General features: G+C 46.3%; 1 protein-coding gene across 8 annotated transcripts in view; it reads right to left on the bottom strand.

Moving 5' to 3' along the window:
• Positions 1–15,516, bottom strand: part of ENOSF1 (enolase superfamily member 1) — a 28,884-nt gene that overhangs the window by 12,260 nt on the left and 1,108 nt on the right. For 4 of the 8 annotated variants that reach the window (XR_007136651.1, XM_047793865.1, XM_047793862.1 and 1 more), the window contains exons 2-7: positions 10,649–10,757; positions 4,815–4,930; positions 2,977–3,063; positions 2,611–2,637; positions 489–561; positions 337–375 (exon numbers count right to left, since the gene is read on the bottom strand). Coding sequence is in view for 7 of the 8 variants with exons in the window: in XM_047793865.1 (XP_047649821.1) it covers positions 337–375; positions 489–561; positions 2,611–2,637; positions 2,977–3,063; positions 4,815–4,930; positions 10,649–10,757 (451 nt within the window). In the remaining variant the exon portion in view is untranslated. Of the gene's footprint in view, positions 1–336; positions 376–488; positions 562–2,610; positions 2,638–2,976; positions 3,064–4,814; positions 4,931–7,332; positions 7,370–10,648; positions 10,758–15,516 lie in introns of those variants that run through there. The other 4 variants (XM_047793866.1, XM_047793868.1, XM_047793863.1 and 1 more) reach the window with 3 other exon arrangements.

Below are 15,516 nucleotides of genomic sequence, written 5' to 3'. Positions count from 1 at the left end.
TGAAGCGCCACCACCCACCACCTTCGCACCCCAGGACCCGCCCTGCAAATCCCGAGCCTGTCCCTCCTGCTACACCCAGGGCTCAGGATGCCCTTTGGGATGCCCCCGATGGCAGAGCCCTCCTGTGCCATGTGGGGGTCACCTTAAAGCCAGCCCTGCCCTTAGCAGTGGCCAAACTGAACTCTGATGCCCAAGGTCAAAGCAGAAGGCTGCTTCCTCCAGACTTAGTGGGTCTGCTGCTGGTGGGGGTGGGAGGGGTGATCTCCCACAGGGCGGGAACACTCAAAAGTGTACAAAGATAGGAAAAATAATGAATGGAGTGTCGTCATGACCTACCTCGCTCTTTTTTACCAACTTGACCTTTCTGCAGTATTTCTGGAAAAAATAAAGAATCATCATTACTCTTAGATGACAAAGCGGCAGCCCTGTTGCTGCCACATCAGCATGGACCAGGGACCCCCCAGTGCCATCGCCTGTAGGCTACTCACCGTAGGCTTCCTCCTCCGTCAGGACATCGGTGATGTACCTAAAATCTATGCAGGATAACAGCATCCTGGGGTCCTGGGGCGGGACAGAAGGTAGGAAGGGCCAACGTCAATTCCCCAGCAGATCGTGTGTCTTAGAATCTGCATAGGCAGAATCAGGGGCTTGTTCTGTCTGGGAAAGGACCTTTCGGGTTTGTGATCAATCGTTTCTATCCTTCCTTGGTGCAGCATCCTTCAAGGACTCACTGCTGCCTTCTGACCAGGCCCTCAGGCACCTGCCCCTCACTCCCTCTGTGGAACAAGGATTCTGACTACCTTAGCTAACAGGGCTTCTGGCAAGAGAGCCTGGAGTGAGGCAAGCACTCAGCACAAATTAAAGATGAACGGGCCTAGTGTCACTCTCACTTCAGGGCTGACCTCTTTCCAGGGCACTTTAGCAAGGGAGAGAGAGGGTGGGTCTCAGAGCCAGGCCACCCAGGGTGAGCCTTGTGCCCACTGTTTATTAGCAGTGTAACTTTAGGCCATTTCCTGCCAAATAGGGACAATTCACTTCACCAAAAGGGAAAGAGTGGATTAAATGTGAGAGAGCCTGGTGCGAAGACTCCCTGGAGCATCCCCGGCTGCCCTCTCCCCATCTCCCCCTCCCCCAGCCTGGAGCTCCAGCCTCCCTGGGAGCCCACGTTCTGGGAGGAAGCAATCAGCAGCTCCACTCCCACTCAGGTTGTATTGACACCAGCCGTACTCCTCTGCGACCCTTAAATATCCTACAAGCTCTTTCAAAACCAAGAATCATGCAAGATCACTGGCATTGAAATAGGGAACAGGATCCAAAAGAATGAAAAATCCACATGTGGGATTTCAGGCACCTTCCTAGTGGCCCTCAAATCATTCACTTTTGGGGGCCACCTTGGGCATCCCTCTGAGAGGCTAGTCTGAAGCCCGCAGGGAACTCAAGAGGTCCCTGTCCTTCCCCTTCAGATGGTGCCCCCAAGTCACCCACAACCACGTCAGAGAGAAGAGGTAACATCCTCTCGTTTTCACTTTCCTCCAGAGAAGGGACAATGTCTGCTGTCCAGCAGTCTTCAAAGCCTTGGTGTTCTTTCTTTTCCCTTAATTGTGATGGCAAATAATAACAAGGGCCTTTTGACCACCAGATTTTCAATAGCCCTTCAAGGCATCATCCTGAGGCAGCTGACGCTCAGAGAGGTTATGTGGCATGCCCAAGACCACACAGCCAGGGAGTTCCTGTCATGGCTAAGTGGAAACAAATATGACTAGGATCCATGAGGACACAGATTCAATCCCTGGCCTCCATCAGTGGGTTAAGGATCTGGCGTTGCCATGACCTGTGGTGTCAGTTACAGATGCGACTCAGATCTGGCATTGCTGTGGCTGTGGTATAGGCCAGTGACTATGGCTCTGATTCGATCCCTAGCCTGGAAACATCCATATGCTGCAGGTATAGCTCTAAAAAGACCAAAAAAAAAAAAAAAATCACACAGCCAGAAGTGGTGGGGTCCAGATTCAAAGCCAGCTCTGCCTGTGGCTGAAGTTCACTCCCCTTAACTTGCCCAGAGTTTTTTCCACCTTGGCAGTCAGATGCTCACAAGTATAAACAGGTCCAAGAGAAAGGAAACAGCAGGTGCATATCTTTAGAATCCATCACTGGGCCACTTCCATTTGCGTTTGCAGTCAAGGTGACCAGATAGCTTAATAATAACATTCTGCTCTTCAGAGCTTGTGAAGCACTTTTCTCATGTGGTCTTATTCCAATTCTACGGTGCTCCTAGAGCAGTTAGGATTATCCTCCGTCACAGTTAGGAAATGGAAGCTGGAGAATCTGCATCACTGCAGAGGAAAGCACCAAAGTTTTGGGGGCAAGGGGGGCGCAGGGGCGCCTAACCTCAGCACTTCCCATGTGAACACCCTGCCTGCATGAGCACAACTCATGGTTACTTCAAATACCAAGAAAGGAATAACAGATTTTACTGGGTTCTGCTTGTTCAGCACGACAGTGATTGATCCAGAGCAGTCCTGAATGTATCTATTGGTTATCAAAAGGCAAGTAATCCATGAGGTCCATTTCATTTACAGAAACAATTAGCATATTAATGAATTTGCTTACCATGTCAACAAGCAACTTCCACAGAGGCTTGAAGGAGAAAAGAAGAAATTTGTAAAACAAGTTTGAAATACCCACCAGTTTCCCCGCAGAGAAGGCTCGTGTGGCAGGTTCCGATTATCAGACTAACACCCGCCCACCTGTCCTGGAGCCCCTCACCTCTGTGCCCCTCCCTTCCCAGCCCTTTCTAACCTATTCCCTAAACTCCCTGACTGCTGGTCATCTCTCAGTGGAGAAAAACAATCAATTCTCCGTATGTTCTTGGGGCGCCTCCTGTGCCTTTGTCCTCACTCACAGAAGAAGTGTTTGCTCCTCTGTGGCCCTTCACGTGGCTCTGCAGAGTCACTGAAGTGCAGCTCCAAGAATTACCTTTCCCTCCTGCTTGGCCCACAGGTCCCACACGGCATTGAGCACGGCCGCCGTGGCCAAGTGCACTGCACCCTTCTCAGGACCGATCTGGTTGGGAAGCAAAACACATGAGCACTTCTTAGAAAAGACATTATAGTCTCCTAGCCAGGGACATGGTTCATGGATTAAAGGCAGCAACGGACACTCACTTAGAGGTTAAGCTCTTTCTTAATATTTTTTTCTTTTTCTTTTTTTTTTTCTGGTCTTTTTGTAATACTTTCTAACCTATAGAAGATTTGCACGAATAGTGCAAAGAACTCCTGCATATTCTCCCCACCAAACATATCTATATAGATATCTATCTATCCATATGTGTGTATATGTATCTACATATATATACAGATACATAAAATACATAATATAAATTTATTTTACTGAATCATATGAGAGGAAGTTACAGATGTCATGTCACATAACCTTAAAAACTTCAGAGTTTAGTTCCTAAAAACAAGGATATTCTCTTACACAACCACAGTGCAATGATCAAATTCAGGGAATATAACCTTGATAGAACACAATTACCTACAACGACAATCTATAATCAAATTTCATCAATAATCCAAAAGTATACTTTCTTTTATTCACATGTTGCTTTTTTTTTTTTTTATCTTTTGTCTTTTTAGGGCCACACCCATGGCATATGAAGGTTCCCAGGCTAGGGGTCTAATTGGAGCTGTAGCCACTGGCCTACGCCACAGCCACAGCAATGCCGGATCCGAGCTACATCTGAGACCTACACCACAGCTCACAGCAATGCCAGATCCTTAACCCACTGAGCAAGGCCAGGGATGGAACCCGCAACCTCATGGTTCCTAGTCGGATTTGTTTCTGCTGCACCACGACAGGAACTCCACATATTGCTTTTAGTTGACATGTCACTTTAGTCTCTTTATCTGGAACATATTTTCTTCTTTTTAAAAATGATAACAGAGTTCCCATTGTGGCTTAGCAATAACAAACTTAACTAGTATCCTTGAGAATGCGAGTTTGACCCCTGGCCTTGCTCAGTGGGTTAAGGATCCAGCATTGCTGTGACCTATCATGTAGGTCACATACGTAGTTTGGATTCCGTGTTGCTGTGGCTGTGGCATAGGCAGGTGGCTATAGCTCTAATTCAACTCCTCGCCTGGGAACCTCCATATGCTGCATGTGCAGCCTAAAAGGCCAAAAACAAAAACAAAAAAAAGATATCAATATTCTTAAAGAGTACAGGCCAGCTGAGTTACACAGTGTTCCCCAATCTGGGCTGATTGGACTGTGATTCTGCCATTCTGGTTTTTTGTTAGGGCTATTATCTTTCAGAACATAAGTAAGTTAGTATCCTTTAGCCTTCCCCACTGTGAGGTTACCATTTTCTCTTTTTAAGTAAGGAGATTAATACTGACCCCAAGGTTTAGCACCCATTGATAATTCCTGCCTCAATCAATTTTAGCTGTGAAGGTTACAATATGGTAGTTTTCTAATGCTATCATTTCTGTTTTATTAGCTTGTAGTCTATTATAATGACAAGCTCTCCCTTGCTGGTTGGTTGGTTGCTATGTGAATGGACTCAAGGATTCTTAGGTTATTCAAGGATTTACAAGCCATCCCTACCATATTTATTTCAATGCCTGAATTGCCCCAGATTTGACCAGTGGACCCCTACCCTGCAAACTTCCATAAGACGAGGGTGAGGCCCTAAAAAAAGACACACAAAAAATTGTAAACCTGTTTCTATTTTCACAGTTGTTGTGATCAAAGAACATCTGAGACCTCAGTAACATTATTTATAGATGCGTGTTACAAAACAGGCACCGTACCCATCTGAGCTGCCCATCGCTAGTGAGCTGCCTGTAGAAGCCTCTGAAGTCACCAACAATATCCCCGAGGTCCTTGTTAAGCAGGTGGGGGGCCAAGGCATTCACAGCACAGACAACTATTAAAAGAGGATTTAATTCTTAGTTTTGGTGGGAGGTCAATAAATTAAGACACGCAAGCACCACAAATAGTCTAATATGGACATGTTAGAAAAGTAATTTTAAATACAAAAAGTAAATGCCTTTAAAAATATGTCTTCTGTGGTTGTCATAACTAGTATCACATAGTAGAATAGCTGTTAATCCATTTACTCAGCATAATTTCTGAACAGAGCAAAGACGTTTTGTCTGCCACGTAAAAAACCAGAATCCTAGACCTGAAAGTTTAAATCATGTTCCAAAATCATTTTCCTATTCACTTTGCAAAGTGTCTGGACATTCAGCTTTAAAACTAAACCTTTTGGGAGTTCCCGTCGTGGCGCAGTGGTTAACGAATCCCACTAGGAACCATGACGTTGTAGGTTCAATCCCTGGCCTTGCTCAGTGGGTTAAGGATCTGGCGTTGCTGCGAGCTGTGGTGTGGGTTGCAGACGCGGCTTGGATCGGGCTTTGCTGTGGCTCTGGCGTAGGCCGGTGGCTACGGCTCCAATTCGACCCCTAGCCTGGGAATCTCCATATGCCGTGGGAGCGGCCCAAGAAATGGCAAAAAGACAAAAACAAACAAACAAACAAACAAAAACTAAACCTTTCGGAGTTCCTGTTGTGGTTCAGAGGTAAAAAATCCAACTAGTATTCATGAGGATTTGGGTTCAATCTTTGGCATCACCCACTGGGTTTAAGGATCCGGAGTTGATGTGAGTTGTGGTATAGATCACAGATGTGGCTCAGATCCCATTTTGCTGTGGCCGTGGTGTAGGCTGGCAGCTGTGGCTCCCATTCAGCCCCTAGCCTGGGAATTTCCATATGCCATGGGTGTGGCCCTGAAAAACAAACAAACAACAACAAAAAACAAACCTTGCTAGTTCATTGTTCCTAGGAAATAAGATGATTTATAGAATTTTTGAAATTCCTTTTCATTAGTGTAAAGCATAGAAAATATTTTGAATTCACAACATAATTATTAAAGATGAAATGAATCTGCAATTTGGGTCAGCATTACCATCAATTACTTATTTTTGGTATTTTACTTAGAAGAGGCTTTATTGGATTATCTCAGATGAAGAGCAAGTAACAAACTGTATGGCAAAGACCCTTCTATCCTTGACTCAGTCTGGAAAACACTTAGTCCACGTGTAAATGGTCAAAATAATCAAATCATCAACTTAGCCCCAGAGCAGTGAATTTTATTTATTTTTTTTTATGGCCTCACACGCAGAATATGGAAGTTCCTTGGCCAGGGATTGAACATAAGCCTCAGATTTGACCTTTGCCACCACGGCTGTGACCATGCTGGATCCTTTAACCCACTGCACTAGGCCAGGGATAGAACCTCTGCAGTGACTTGAGTTGCTGCAGTCAGATTCTTAACCCACAGCACCACAGAGGGAGCCCAACAGTGACTATATTATTTAAAAATTCGATTGACTTGTTTGGTGTAGCCATTGCTTCAATATATACTTTTTTTTTTTTTTTTTTTTTTTTAGGGCCACATCTGAGGCATATGGAGTTTCCCAGGCTAGGGGTCCAACTGAAGCTGCAGCCACCGGCCTACACCACAGCCACAGCAACACAGGATCCAAGCCATGTCTGTGACCTATACCACAGCTCGTGGCAACACTGGATCCTTAACCCACTGAGTGAGGCCAGGGATGGAACCTGTGTTCTAATGGATGACGGTCAGGTTTGTTAATTGCTGAGCCAGGACAGGAACTCCCCAAAAAAGTTGGGTTTTTTTGTTTTGTTTTTTTGTTTTTGTCTTTTTGCCTTTTCTAGGGCCACTCCCTCGGCATATGGAATTCCCAGGCTAGGGGTCTAATCAGAGCTGTAGCCACCAGCCTACGCCACAGCCACAGCAATGCGGGATCTGAGCCTCATCTGTGACCTACACCACAGCTCACAGCAACGCCGGATCGTTAACCCACTGAGCAAGGCCAGGGATCAAACCTGCAACCTCATGGTTCCTAGTGGGATTCGTTAACCACTGTGCCACAATGGGAATTCCCCAAAAAAGAATTTAAGAGAAAAAAAATGTGGAGACCACCACAACCCAAATATTTATGGAAGGCATCACATTTTAGTAAATTTCTTACAGTGGCCTCAGTTTGAGCAAGGAGAATCCACACCCTCCAGGTGAGAACATTAGTGTTGCTAGAGCATCTCTTAGAGCAGTAAAGATGAACTCATCCTCAATATCTGATAAATGTATTTGCTACTATGATACAAACCAGCTGGGGTTTCTAACCATCCTTCTCGAGGAGACCAATGTTTGATGTATATAATGATTCCTGTCTCTCTGAGTCACTGACTTACTCTTCAGGCATCTTTAATCAATCATCAAGGAGCAAGGAAGACTGTCACTCACAGTTCTGGGGGATGAATATCTGACCTGGAATCATTCTGCATCCCATTCACAAAAGCCCTGGAGAACACAGAAGGTGTGGGTCAGCCCTAAATGCTCCATATGAGAGCAAGTACGAATCTTCTGAGGGCTGTTTTGAACAGAGGGCCCATGCACATCCCAGAACATGTTTCAAGTGCTTTCAGAACGTTTTTCTCCTAAGATCTGATAGGAAAACTGCACCTCTACGAGGACCCTATGAAACGACCTAAGGATTTTAACAATGAAGCAATGGCGGGAGTTCCTATTGTGGCCCTAAAAAGACAACAAATAAAAACCATAAGGAGTTCTCTGTAGCTCAGCAGGTTAAGGATCCGGTGTTGTCACTGCAACACCTTGGGTCACTGCTGTGGCGTGGGTTCAATCCCTGGACTGAGAACTTCAGCATGCTGCAGGCATAGCCAAAAAAGTAAATAAACAAAAAAATTTAAAAATTATATTGACCTATTCTATACGTTAAAAAACAACCATAACCTCTCTCCCTCATATATAAGTGCTCTCTTCACAGTAATGAAGGAAGCACTGACTTCTTGGATCATAAAAAAAAAAAAAATTAGGCGAGTAAGCTGATAAAAGCCCCAGGAGAACTGTGACAAGCTAATGGAATTTTTTTCAACTTGAATTCAAATTCAAACACCATGCAACGGGTTCTGCGAGACAGCAATGAGTCACCTGAAAAATGGAGCAAGGCTAAAATTAAAATGGGTTCTGTCATGCTGCGGTCTGAAACAGGCGGAAGCCAATTGCATCACCACAAAAGCGCCATTTGTTCCAGGCACAGAGGGATGAGACTTTTCCTGCCTATCCTGCCAGCAGGGGGAAGGGGCAGGGAGACCTTCTGGCACTGAACTCAGCCACTCGGAGAAGAGTCTCACATTCATCTCAAGGACCACACATGAGGCAAAGGGCCCCTCCACTGCGCCTGAGGTAGCAGGTTCCACGCCTTGGCTGTTAACAGGGGTTCTGTGTGATGGCTTGTCCCAGAACGTGTTTTGCAAGCTTGATGAGTTTTGTGCAACCTTTGGGGACTGCCTGCCTGGCATGCAGGATGGAGAATGCAACTTCATAAAGTGCCCAACTTACACCAGAGAATTAAAGTTGCAGGAGAAGCTGAAACACAGCTCACAGACCTGGGGCGGTCAGTGGTCACTGCCTTGGGGAAAAGTTAACGACAGGGAATGGCTGACTTGGGGGAAACAGGCAGGGAATCAGGGTCGAGTGGCTGCCTTCTGCCCGGCCAATTCCCAGTTACCCTTCAAGGCTCATCTCAAAACCTCACCTTTGCTCTGAAGCTGTTCTGACCCTCCTGGACAAAAACCCAACCCTCCGTGTAGGCCTGTATTCACTTTTAATAAAATAGTCCTTTTCACACTGCATTATTGTTTCTTTATGTCTGCCTCCCTGAGAAATTTGTGCATTCCTTCTCCTTGTATCCTTGTACGTGGGACTCTGTCCCCTTTCTCTCTTTTTATCTTTTTAAAGTCACATCCCCAGGGCCTGTCACAGTGCCTGTACACAGGAGCACCTAGGCATCTGTGGTTGGCCAGCCAATAGCGTGACTAGACAGCAGCCCTGGGAGAGGGGAGCAGCCTGATGGTGTCCACATAAAGCTCAGGAAATGTTCCCTTGGAGTTCCCTGTTGTGGCTCAGTGGTAATGAACCTGACTAGTATCCATGAGGACATGGGTTCAATCCCTAGCCTTGCTCAGTGGGTTAAGGATCTGGCGCTGCCATGAGCTGCAGTGTAGGTTATAGACGAAGCTCGGATCTGGAGTTGCTGTGGCTGTGTAGGCTGGCAGCTATAGCTCCGAGTGGACCCCTAGCCTGAGAACTTCCATATGCTGTGGGTGTGGCCCTACAAAGACAAAAAAAGAAAAAAGAAAAAAATAAAAAGAAATGTTCCCTTGTCCTACACACAGACACACACAATAATAACATCACTCAATAGGTCAAGACTTTTCTTCTATAACTAGGAGAGCTGATAGTGTGGATATCCCTGCGCAAGGCTGGAGGATCTACTTCCTCCGCAGACCCTCACTTTTTAACTTATCACGACGTGTCTTCAGCCTCTAATGAGCTGTTGAAATTGATCTGGCAAAGGTCTTCTTTCTGTACATACTGAATTTTGTACGCTGTGCATGCATTTTTAAAAAGTTATGAGTTTTGGAGTTCCTGTTATGCTGCAGTAGAAATGAATCTGCCTAGGATCCATGAGGATGCAGGTTCGATCCCTCTCTCAGTGGGTCGGGGATCCGGCTGTTGCCATGAGTTGTGGTGTAGGTCACAGACACAGCTAGGATCCTACATTGCTGTGGCTGTGGCGTAGGCCAGCATCTGTAGCTCCAATTCGACCCCTAGCCTGGGAACTTCCATATGCCATGGGTGTGGCCCTAAAAAGAAAAAAAAAAGTTAAAAAAAACCAAGAAAGCACTTCAGGCCATCAGGAGGTTCTGCAGGGATAGCCAAGCTGCTGTGTGGGCCTCAGTTCCCTTATTTCAAAAAATGGGGAGGCTCATGACCTCCGCTGAGCCATCGTCCAGCTCTGAGAAAAGAAAGGCTTACTCCTGGCTCAGTGTGCAGCATAGCTGTCTCTCTTCCCAGATGAGAGCTTGGAATCTGTGCAGGACCTACGCCTTTGCTGCCAAGCAGAGCAGTGAACTGGAAGCCAGCTCAGTGTGGAGTATTTAAAAAGCAAGTAGAGGATTTCCCATCTTGGCACAGCGGAAACAAATCCGACTAGGAACCATGAGGTTGTGGGTCTGATCCCTGGCCTTGCTCAGTGGGTTAAGGATCTGGCATTGCTGTGAGCTGCAGTGTAGGGTTGCAGACGCAGCTCAGATCTCACGTGGCTATGGCTGTAGTGTAGGCTGGCAGCTATAGCTCCAATTAGACCCCTAGCCTGGGAACCTCCATATGCCTTGGGTGTGGGGAAAAAAAAAAAAAGCAAGTAGACTCTGTGCACACAAAGCCTTGTTCCATGAACGCACTACTTCCCCCTTACATCCCTCAGTCACACACCCAGTTCAGGTACTCAGAGCCCTGCAGAGAAATGGACCCAAGATTCAAGGGTTTTCCTGCAGTCTACAGATGACCACCAGGAGAGAGGCCAAATTCTGCCATTTTTATTTCCATTTTTGTTTTATTTCCCAGTGACATAAATAAACCATCAAACATTGTTTTCAGCTCTCTTCAAGCAGTGTAAATACAGAGAAAATATGATCAGACCTGGAATGTAATGAAACTGAAGCATTCATGTACCTCCAGAGAATGTTCAACTCACCAACTTCAGTGCCTTTTCCCAGAGTGAAGGTGAGTCCACAGCCCTTGAGTCCATCTTCTGCATCCGTCTCCAAGACAACGTAGGCAGCCGAGTAATCAGGGTCTGTGTGCTGCAGGGGAAAGACCCCACCCAAACCCGAGAACATGAGAAAGTGCCAAATAAACCTGGGAGTGACATCATGAAAGAACAGAAAATGCAAGAAGAGCTCCAATCCTTTTTTTTGGGGGGGGGGGTGTCTTTTTAGGGCCACACCTGAGGCATATGAGAGTTCCAGGGCTAGGGATCAAATCAGAGCTGCAGCTGCCAGCCAACACCACAGCCACAGCAATGTCAGATCTAAGCCACGTCTGCGACCTACACCACAACTTGTGGCAATGCCAGATCCTTAACCCACTGAGTGAGGCCAGGGATCGAACCCTCATCCTCACAGACACTATGTCAGGTTCTTAACCCGCTGAGCCATAATGGGAACTCCTAAGAAGAGCTCCAATCTGATGGAAGCATTCATGTTCCCCAAAGGGAACTCTGAATGGACAAAAGGAATGTCCTCCTGAAAGACTCAAATTATTTTACCAAGTACAATGTGTGTATTTAATGCCGGTTTGCAGTTACATTTCCTTTGACAGTCGGCTCACTCTTAAACCCAGGAGTTTGCACCTGCAGCTGTTTCTGTCAGCTTTTGGAACAGAGTTATATGCACAAGCAGGTTAAAACTGAGCAAGCCAATGTTTTGGAAAGCTCTTACATAAAATTGGACTTATCTTCATTGCAGTTTATAGCAGGGCTGAAAAGACACAAATTCAGAGATCACTGGGGTGGGGGGAACAAAGAAAACTTCAAGACAACCCAGGAGTTCCTATTGTGGCTCAGTGGATTAAGGACCCAAGGTTATCTCTGGGAGGATGCAGTCTCCATCCCGGCCTCATTCAGTGAGTTAAGGATTGGGATTGCTGTGGCTGTGGCGTAGGCCAGCAGCTGCAGCTTCAATTCGACCCCTGGCCTGGGAACTTCCGTATGTTGCAGGTGTGGCCATAAAAAGAAAAAAATTAAATAAAAACAACTTCAAGACAATTCATTTTTTGTGTTGCTCTTTTTTTTTAAACTTTCCACTATATTTTTATAATAGGTTTACTGACCAATTATTATGAAATTCAACACTACTCATCGATACAGGGGATGCAGAGTGAAAAACAAGTCTATCTTCAGAGATTTCTCACAAGGTGGGAGAAAAAGCCAAAACATGAGAACCAGATGAGAACAGCTGCTAAGACAGGACAAGGCCATGCAGAGATGTGTGGTCAGTTGGATGTACCATGGAAGTTCAGGGGAGAAAAGCAAAGAGGAAGCAGGAGACCAGGACACACAGACAAAGCCCAAGGGTGATGAAGGAGCCCAGGCAAGGAGAGCAATACAAACCTGAGGCCTTGTGAGTCAGAAAAGGCTGTGAGGGCACTGGTTTGCAGGGAATGGAGATGATACCAGACAGGTGGTGTGGGCGAAGACAACGGGAACCCCCAAAGCCAGGCAGAGAATTGGAATGCAGTGGTAAGGAATGAAGATGCAACTTTTTTTTTTTTTTTTGCTTAAAAAGAATTTTGCAGGAGTTCCCATTGTGGCTCAGTGGTGACGAATCTGATTAGTATCCACTAGGATTCAAGTCCGATCCCTGGCCTCACTCAGTTGGTTAAGGATTTGGTGTTGCCAGGAGCTGTGGTGTGGGTTACAGACTTGGCTCTGATCCCTCGTTGCTTGCAGCTGTGGTGTAGCCTGGCAGCTGTAGCTCCAGTTCAACGCCTAGCCTGAGAACTTCTCTATGTCCCAGGTGCGGCCCTAAAAAGACAAAAAAAATGAAGGAAAAAAAAAAGAATTTCACAGAGATATGACAATTTATTAGTGCTGTTGTTAATATAACATTTATTGTTCCATGTAAAAGGCTTTACATGAATTAATCTTCCCAATGTTATAAAGCAGATGCTATGAGGAAACTGAGTTTCAAGAGGCAGGATTTAAATCCCAATGTTCAGGGAGGGAGAGGCAGCCCTGTGTCCGGCTGGAGGCACAGGGAAGGGGCTTCTGTGGATGCATCGCTGAGCCAGCAAGTGCACAGGTTGGTGACTTGGGTAAGTTAGAGTTTAGATGCTATAATGACAGAACCTCTAACAGTATGAGGCAGAACATGGCAAGTCTCTGGGAGAGATAAAAACGATGGAAGCCAGGCAGAAAGCACTATGGCCAAACGCTCTCAAAGCTGGAGGACACTTTCTGATGAAAGGAGAAGCTGAGCTGGTGGGTTGAGGACAGGAGTGTCTCAGCAGCAGGGGAGGGACAGAGGATCTGGGAGGGAGGAACATCTCAGGTGAGGTAACGGTGGCAGTGAGGTCAGTAGAGGGACAGAAAGGGAATATGGGAGAGCATCCAAGAGGTGGTGCCCAGCCAGGTTTGGCCATCAGGTTCCCAAGGGAGATGCTGGGACCTGAGGCTCAGAGGGAGACTCCAGGACTAAAGACCCTGGGAAGCTAAAGTATGATGTACATGAACTTAGTTACAAAACAGAAACAGACTAACAGACATAGGAAACAAACTGATGGTTACCAAAGGGGAGAGATGGGAGATGGGGGAAGGATAAATTAGGAGTTTGGGATTAGCAGGTACAAACTACTATATATAATACAGATAACAAGGGCCTACTGTACAGCACAAAGAAGTGTATTCAGTATCTTGTAATAAAATACATAATGGAAAAGAAAAAAAAGTATGGCCAGGAGGTGGCGGGCTCAGCTGCAGGTGGGCACTCAGGACCTTTGGTAAGTGCCTGGACAAGCAAGCTCTGGCACTAATGAACACTGCAGGCCTGAGCGTTCTGTGTTTCTTAAACGGCTGGTAAGAAATCGTAACCGGGACCCTGCACTCAAACAAATACGGGAACAGTTTCAGGGCTCCTTCATGAAAACGTCCTACTTGGAGTTCCCATGGTGGCACAGCAGAAATGAATCTGACTAGGAACCATGACATTTTGGCTTCCATCCCTGGCCTCGCTCAGTGGGTTGAGGATCTGGCGTTGCCATGAGCTGTGGTGTAGGTTGCAGATGCAGCTCGGATCCTGCCTTGCTGAGGCTGGCAGCTGTAGCTCCGATTCAACCCCTAGCCTGGGAACCTCCATATGCCTCAAGTGTGGCCCTAAAAATACAAACAAAAAAATGTTCTACTTGTGATCAGGAAGGCTGGCTCTGCTGCCAAGTGCGGCGGGGCTGAACTGCTGAATCCAGCGTGCAGTGAGGGTGCAGGGAGCCTTCTCAGGAGTCCCCAGCAGCACCGCTGAAAATGGCCAAGCAGCACTTTCTATTAATAATGCATATGGGGAAGTTCCTGTTGTGGCTCAGTGGTAACAAACCCTTCTAGTATCCATGAGGATTTGGGTTCAATCCCTGGTCTCGCTCAGTGGGTTAAGGATCCAGCATTGCCATGAGCTGTGGTGTAGGTCGCAGACTCGACTGGGATCCCGTGCTGCTGTGGCTGTGGTGTGGGCTGGCAGCTACAGCTCCGATTCAACCCCTAGCCTGGGAACCTCCATATGCCGTGGGTTTGGCCTTAAAAAGACAAAAAAAAAAAAAAAAAAAACCCATGAGGGAATCAGCGTACAGCACACAACATCTCTGGGACACAATATTCAAGTATTCATGAGCTTGCAATGCAGGTATCAGGTACAATCTCTCCTGACCCCAAGGCCATAAATCACTCAGGCCAGAGACAAATTTCGTTTCTTATTCCATAGTAAGCCAGCAGCCTTAATACTTCACAAATTCAAAGAGGAAGGTGGAGGTCAGGGACTCTTCTGCTTCAGTTTCTTCATATGCAAATAGTAATTATAGCTACATTTATCGATGGCCTTCTCTGTGTCGGGCTCTCTACATGCATCGCATCTACATGTAGAAGGCTGATATTGTTATACCATCTTACAGATGAGAAAGCCTAGGCCTGGAGAGATTGTGCGGTTTCCTCCTACCTGCCCCCCGCTTCAGAAGGGTGGAAGGGGCTGCACTAGGTCAGGCGTTTGCATTTGACAAGCTCGTAAAATTTCAAAAGATTTGTTTGGAGATTCACAAAAGATCGCCCAATGGGTGTTTTTTTGTCATTTACCATAACATCAAATGAGAAAGGACACATAAGGGTTTTTTAAAGCAGGAAGAATTTATTCTCAGAATAAAAGACATTCTTTAAAGTAACTTCAGGACTTCCCTTGTTGCTCACAGCATAACTACTCAGCACTGCTTCTGCAGTGGCTGTGGTTGGATCCCTGGCTGGGGAACTTCCAGGTGCCGTCAAGTGTTTAAAAAAAAAAAAAAAAAAAAAAAAGGAGTTCCCATCATGGGTCAGTGGTTAAGGAACCTGACTAGGAACCATGAGGTTGCGGGTTCAATCCCTGGCCTTGCTCAGTGGGTTGAGGATCTGGTGTTGCTATGAACTGTGGTGTAGGTCGCAGACGTGGCTCAGATCTGGTGTTGCTGTGGCTGTGGTGTAGGCCAGCAGCTGCAATTCCAAATTAGACCTCTAGCCTGGGAACCTCCATGTGCCGTGGGAGCAGCCCTATAAAAGGCAAAAAGACAAAATAAAAATAAAAATTAAATAAAAAGAACTTCAGCATTTTTTTTTTTTTTAGGGCCACACCTGCAGCATGTGGAGGTTCCTAGGCTAGGGGTGGAACTGGAGCTATAGCTGCTGCCTACACCACAACCACAGCATTAGGGGATCCTTAACTCACTGAGTGAGGCCAGGGATGGAACCTGAGTCCTCACAGATACTAGTGGGGCTTGTTATCACTGAGCCAGGACAGGAACTCCAACTTCAGCACTTTTTAACAAGAAACCACT

This window comes from Phacochoerus africanus, chromosome 8 (assembly GCF_016906955.1).
Source record: "Phacochoerus africanus isolate WHEZ1 chromosome 8, ROS_Pafr_v1, whole genome shotgun sequence".
NCBI classification, from domain to species: Eukaryota; Metazoa; Chordata; class Mammalia; order Artiodactyla; family Suidae; genus Phacochoerus; species Phacochoerus africanus.
The sequence above is the reverse complement of the archived record's forward strand: the minus strand, read 5'-3'. Positions and strand labels throughout refer to the sequence as shown.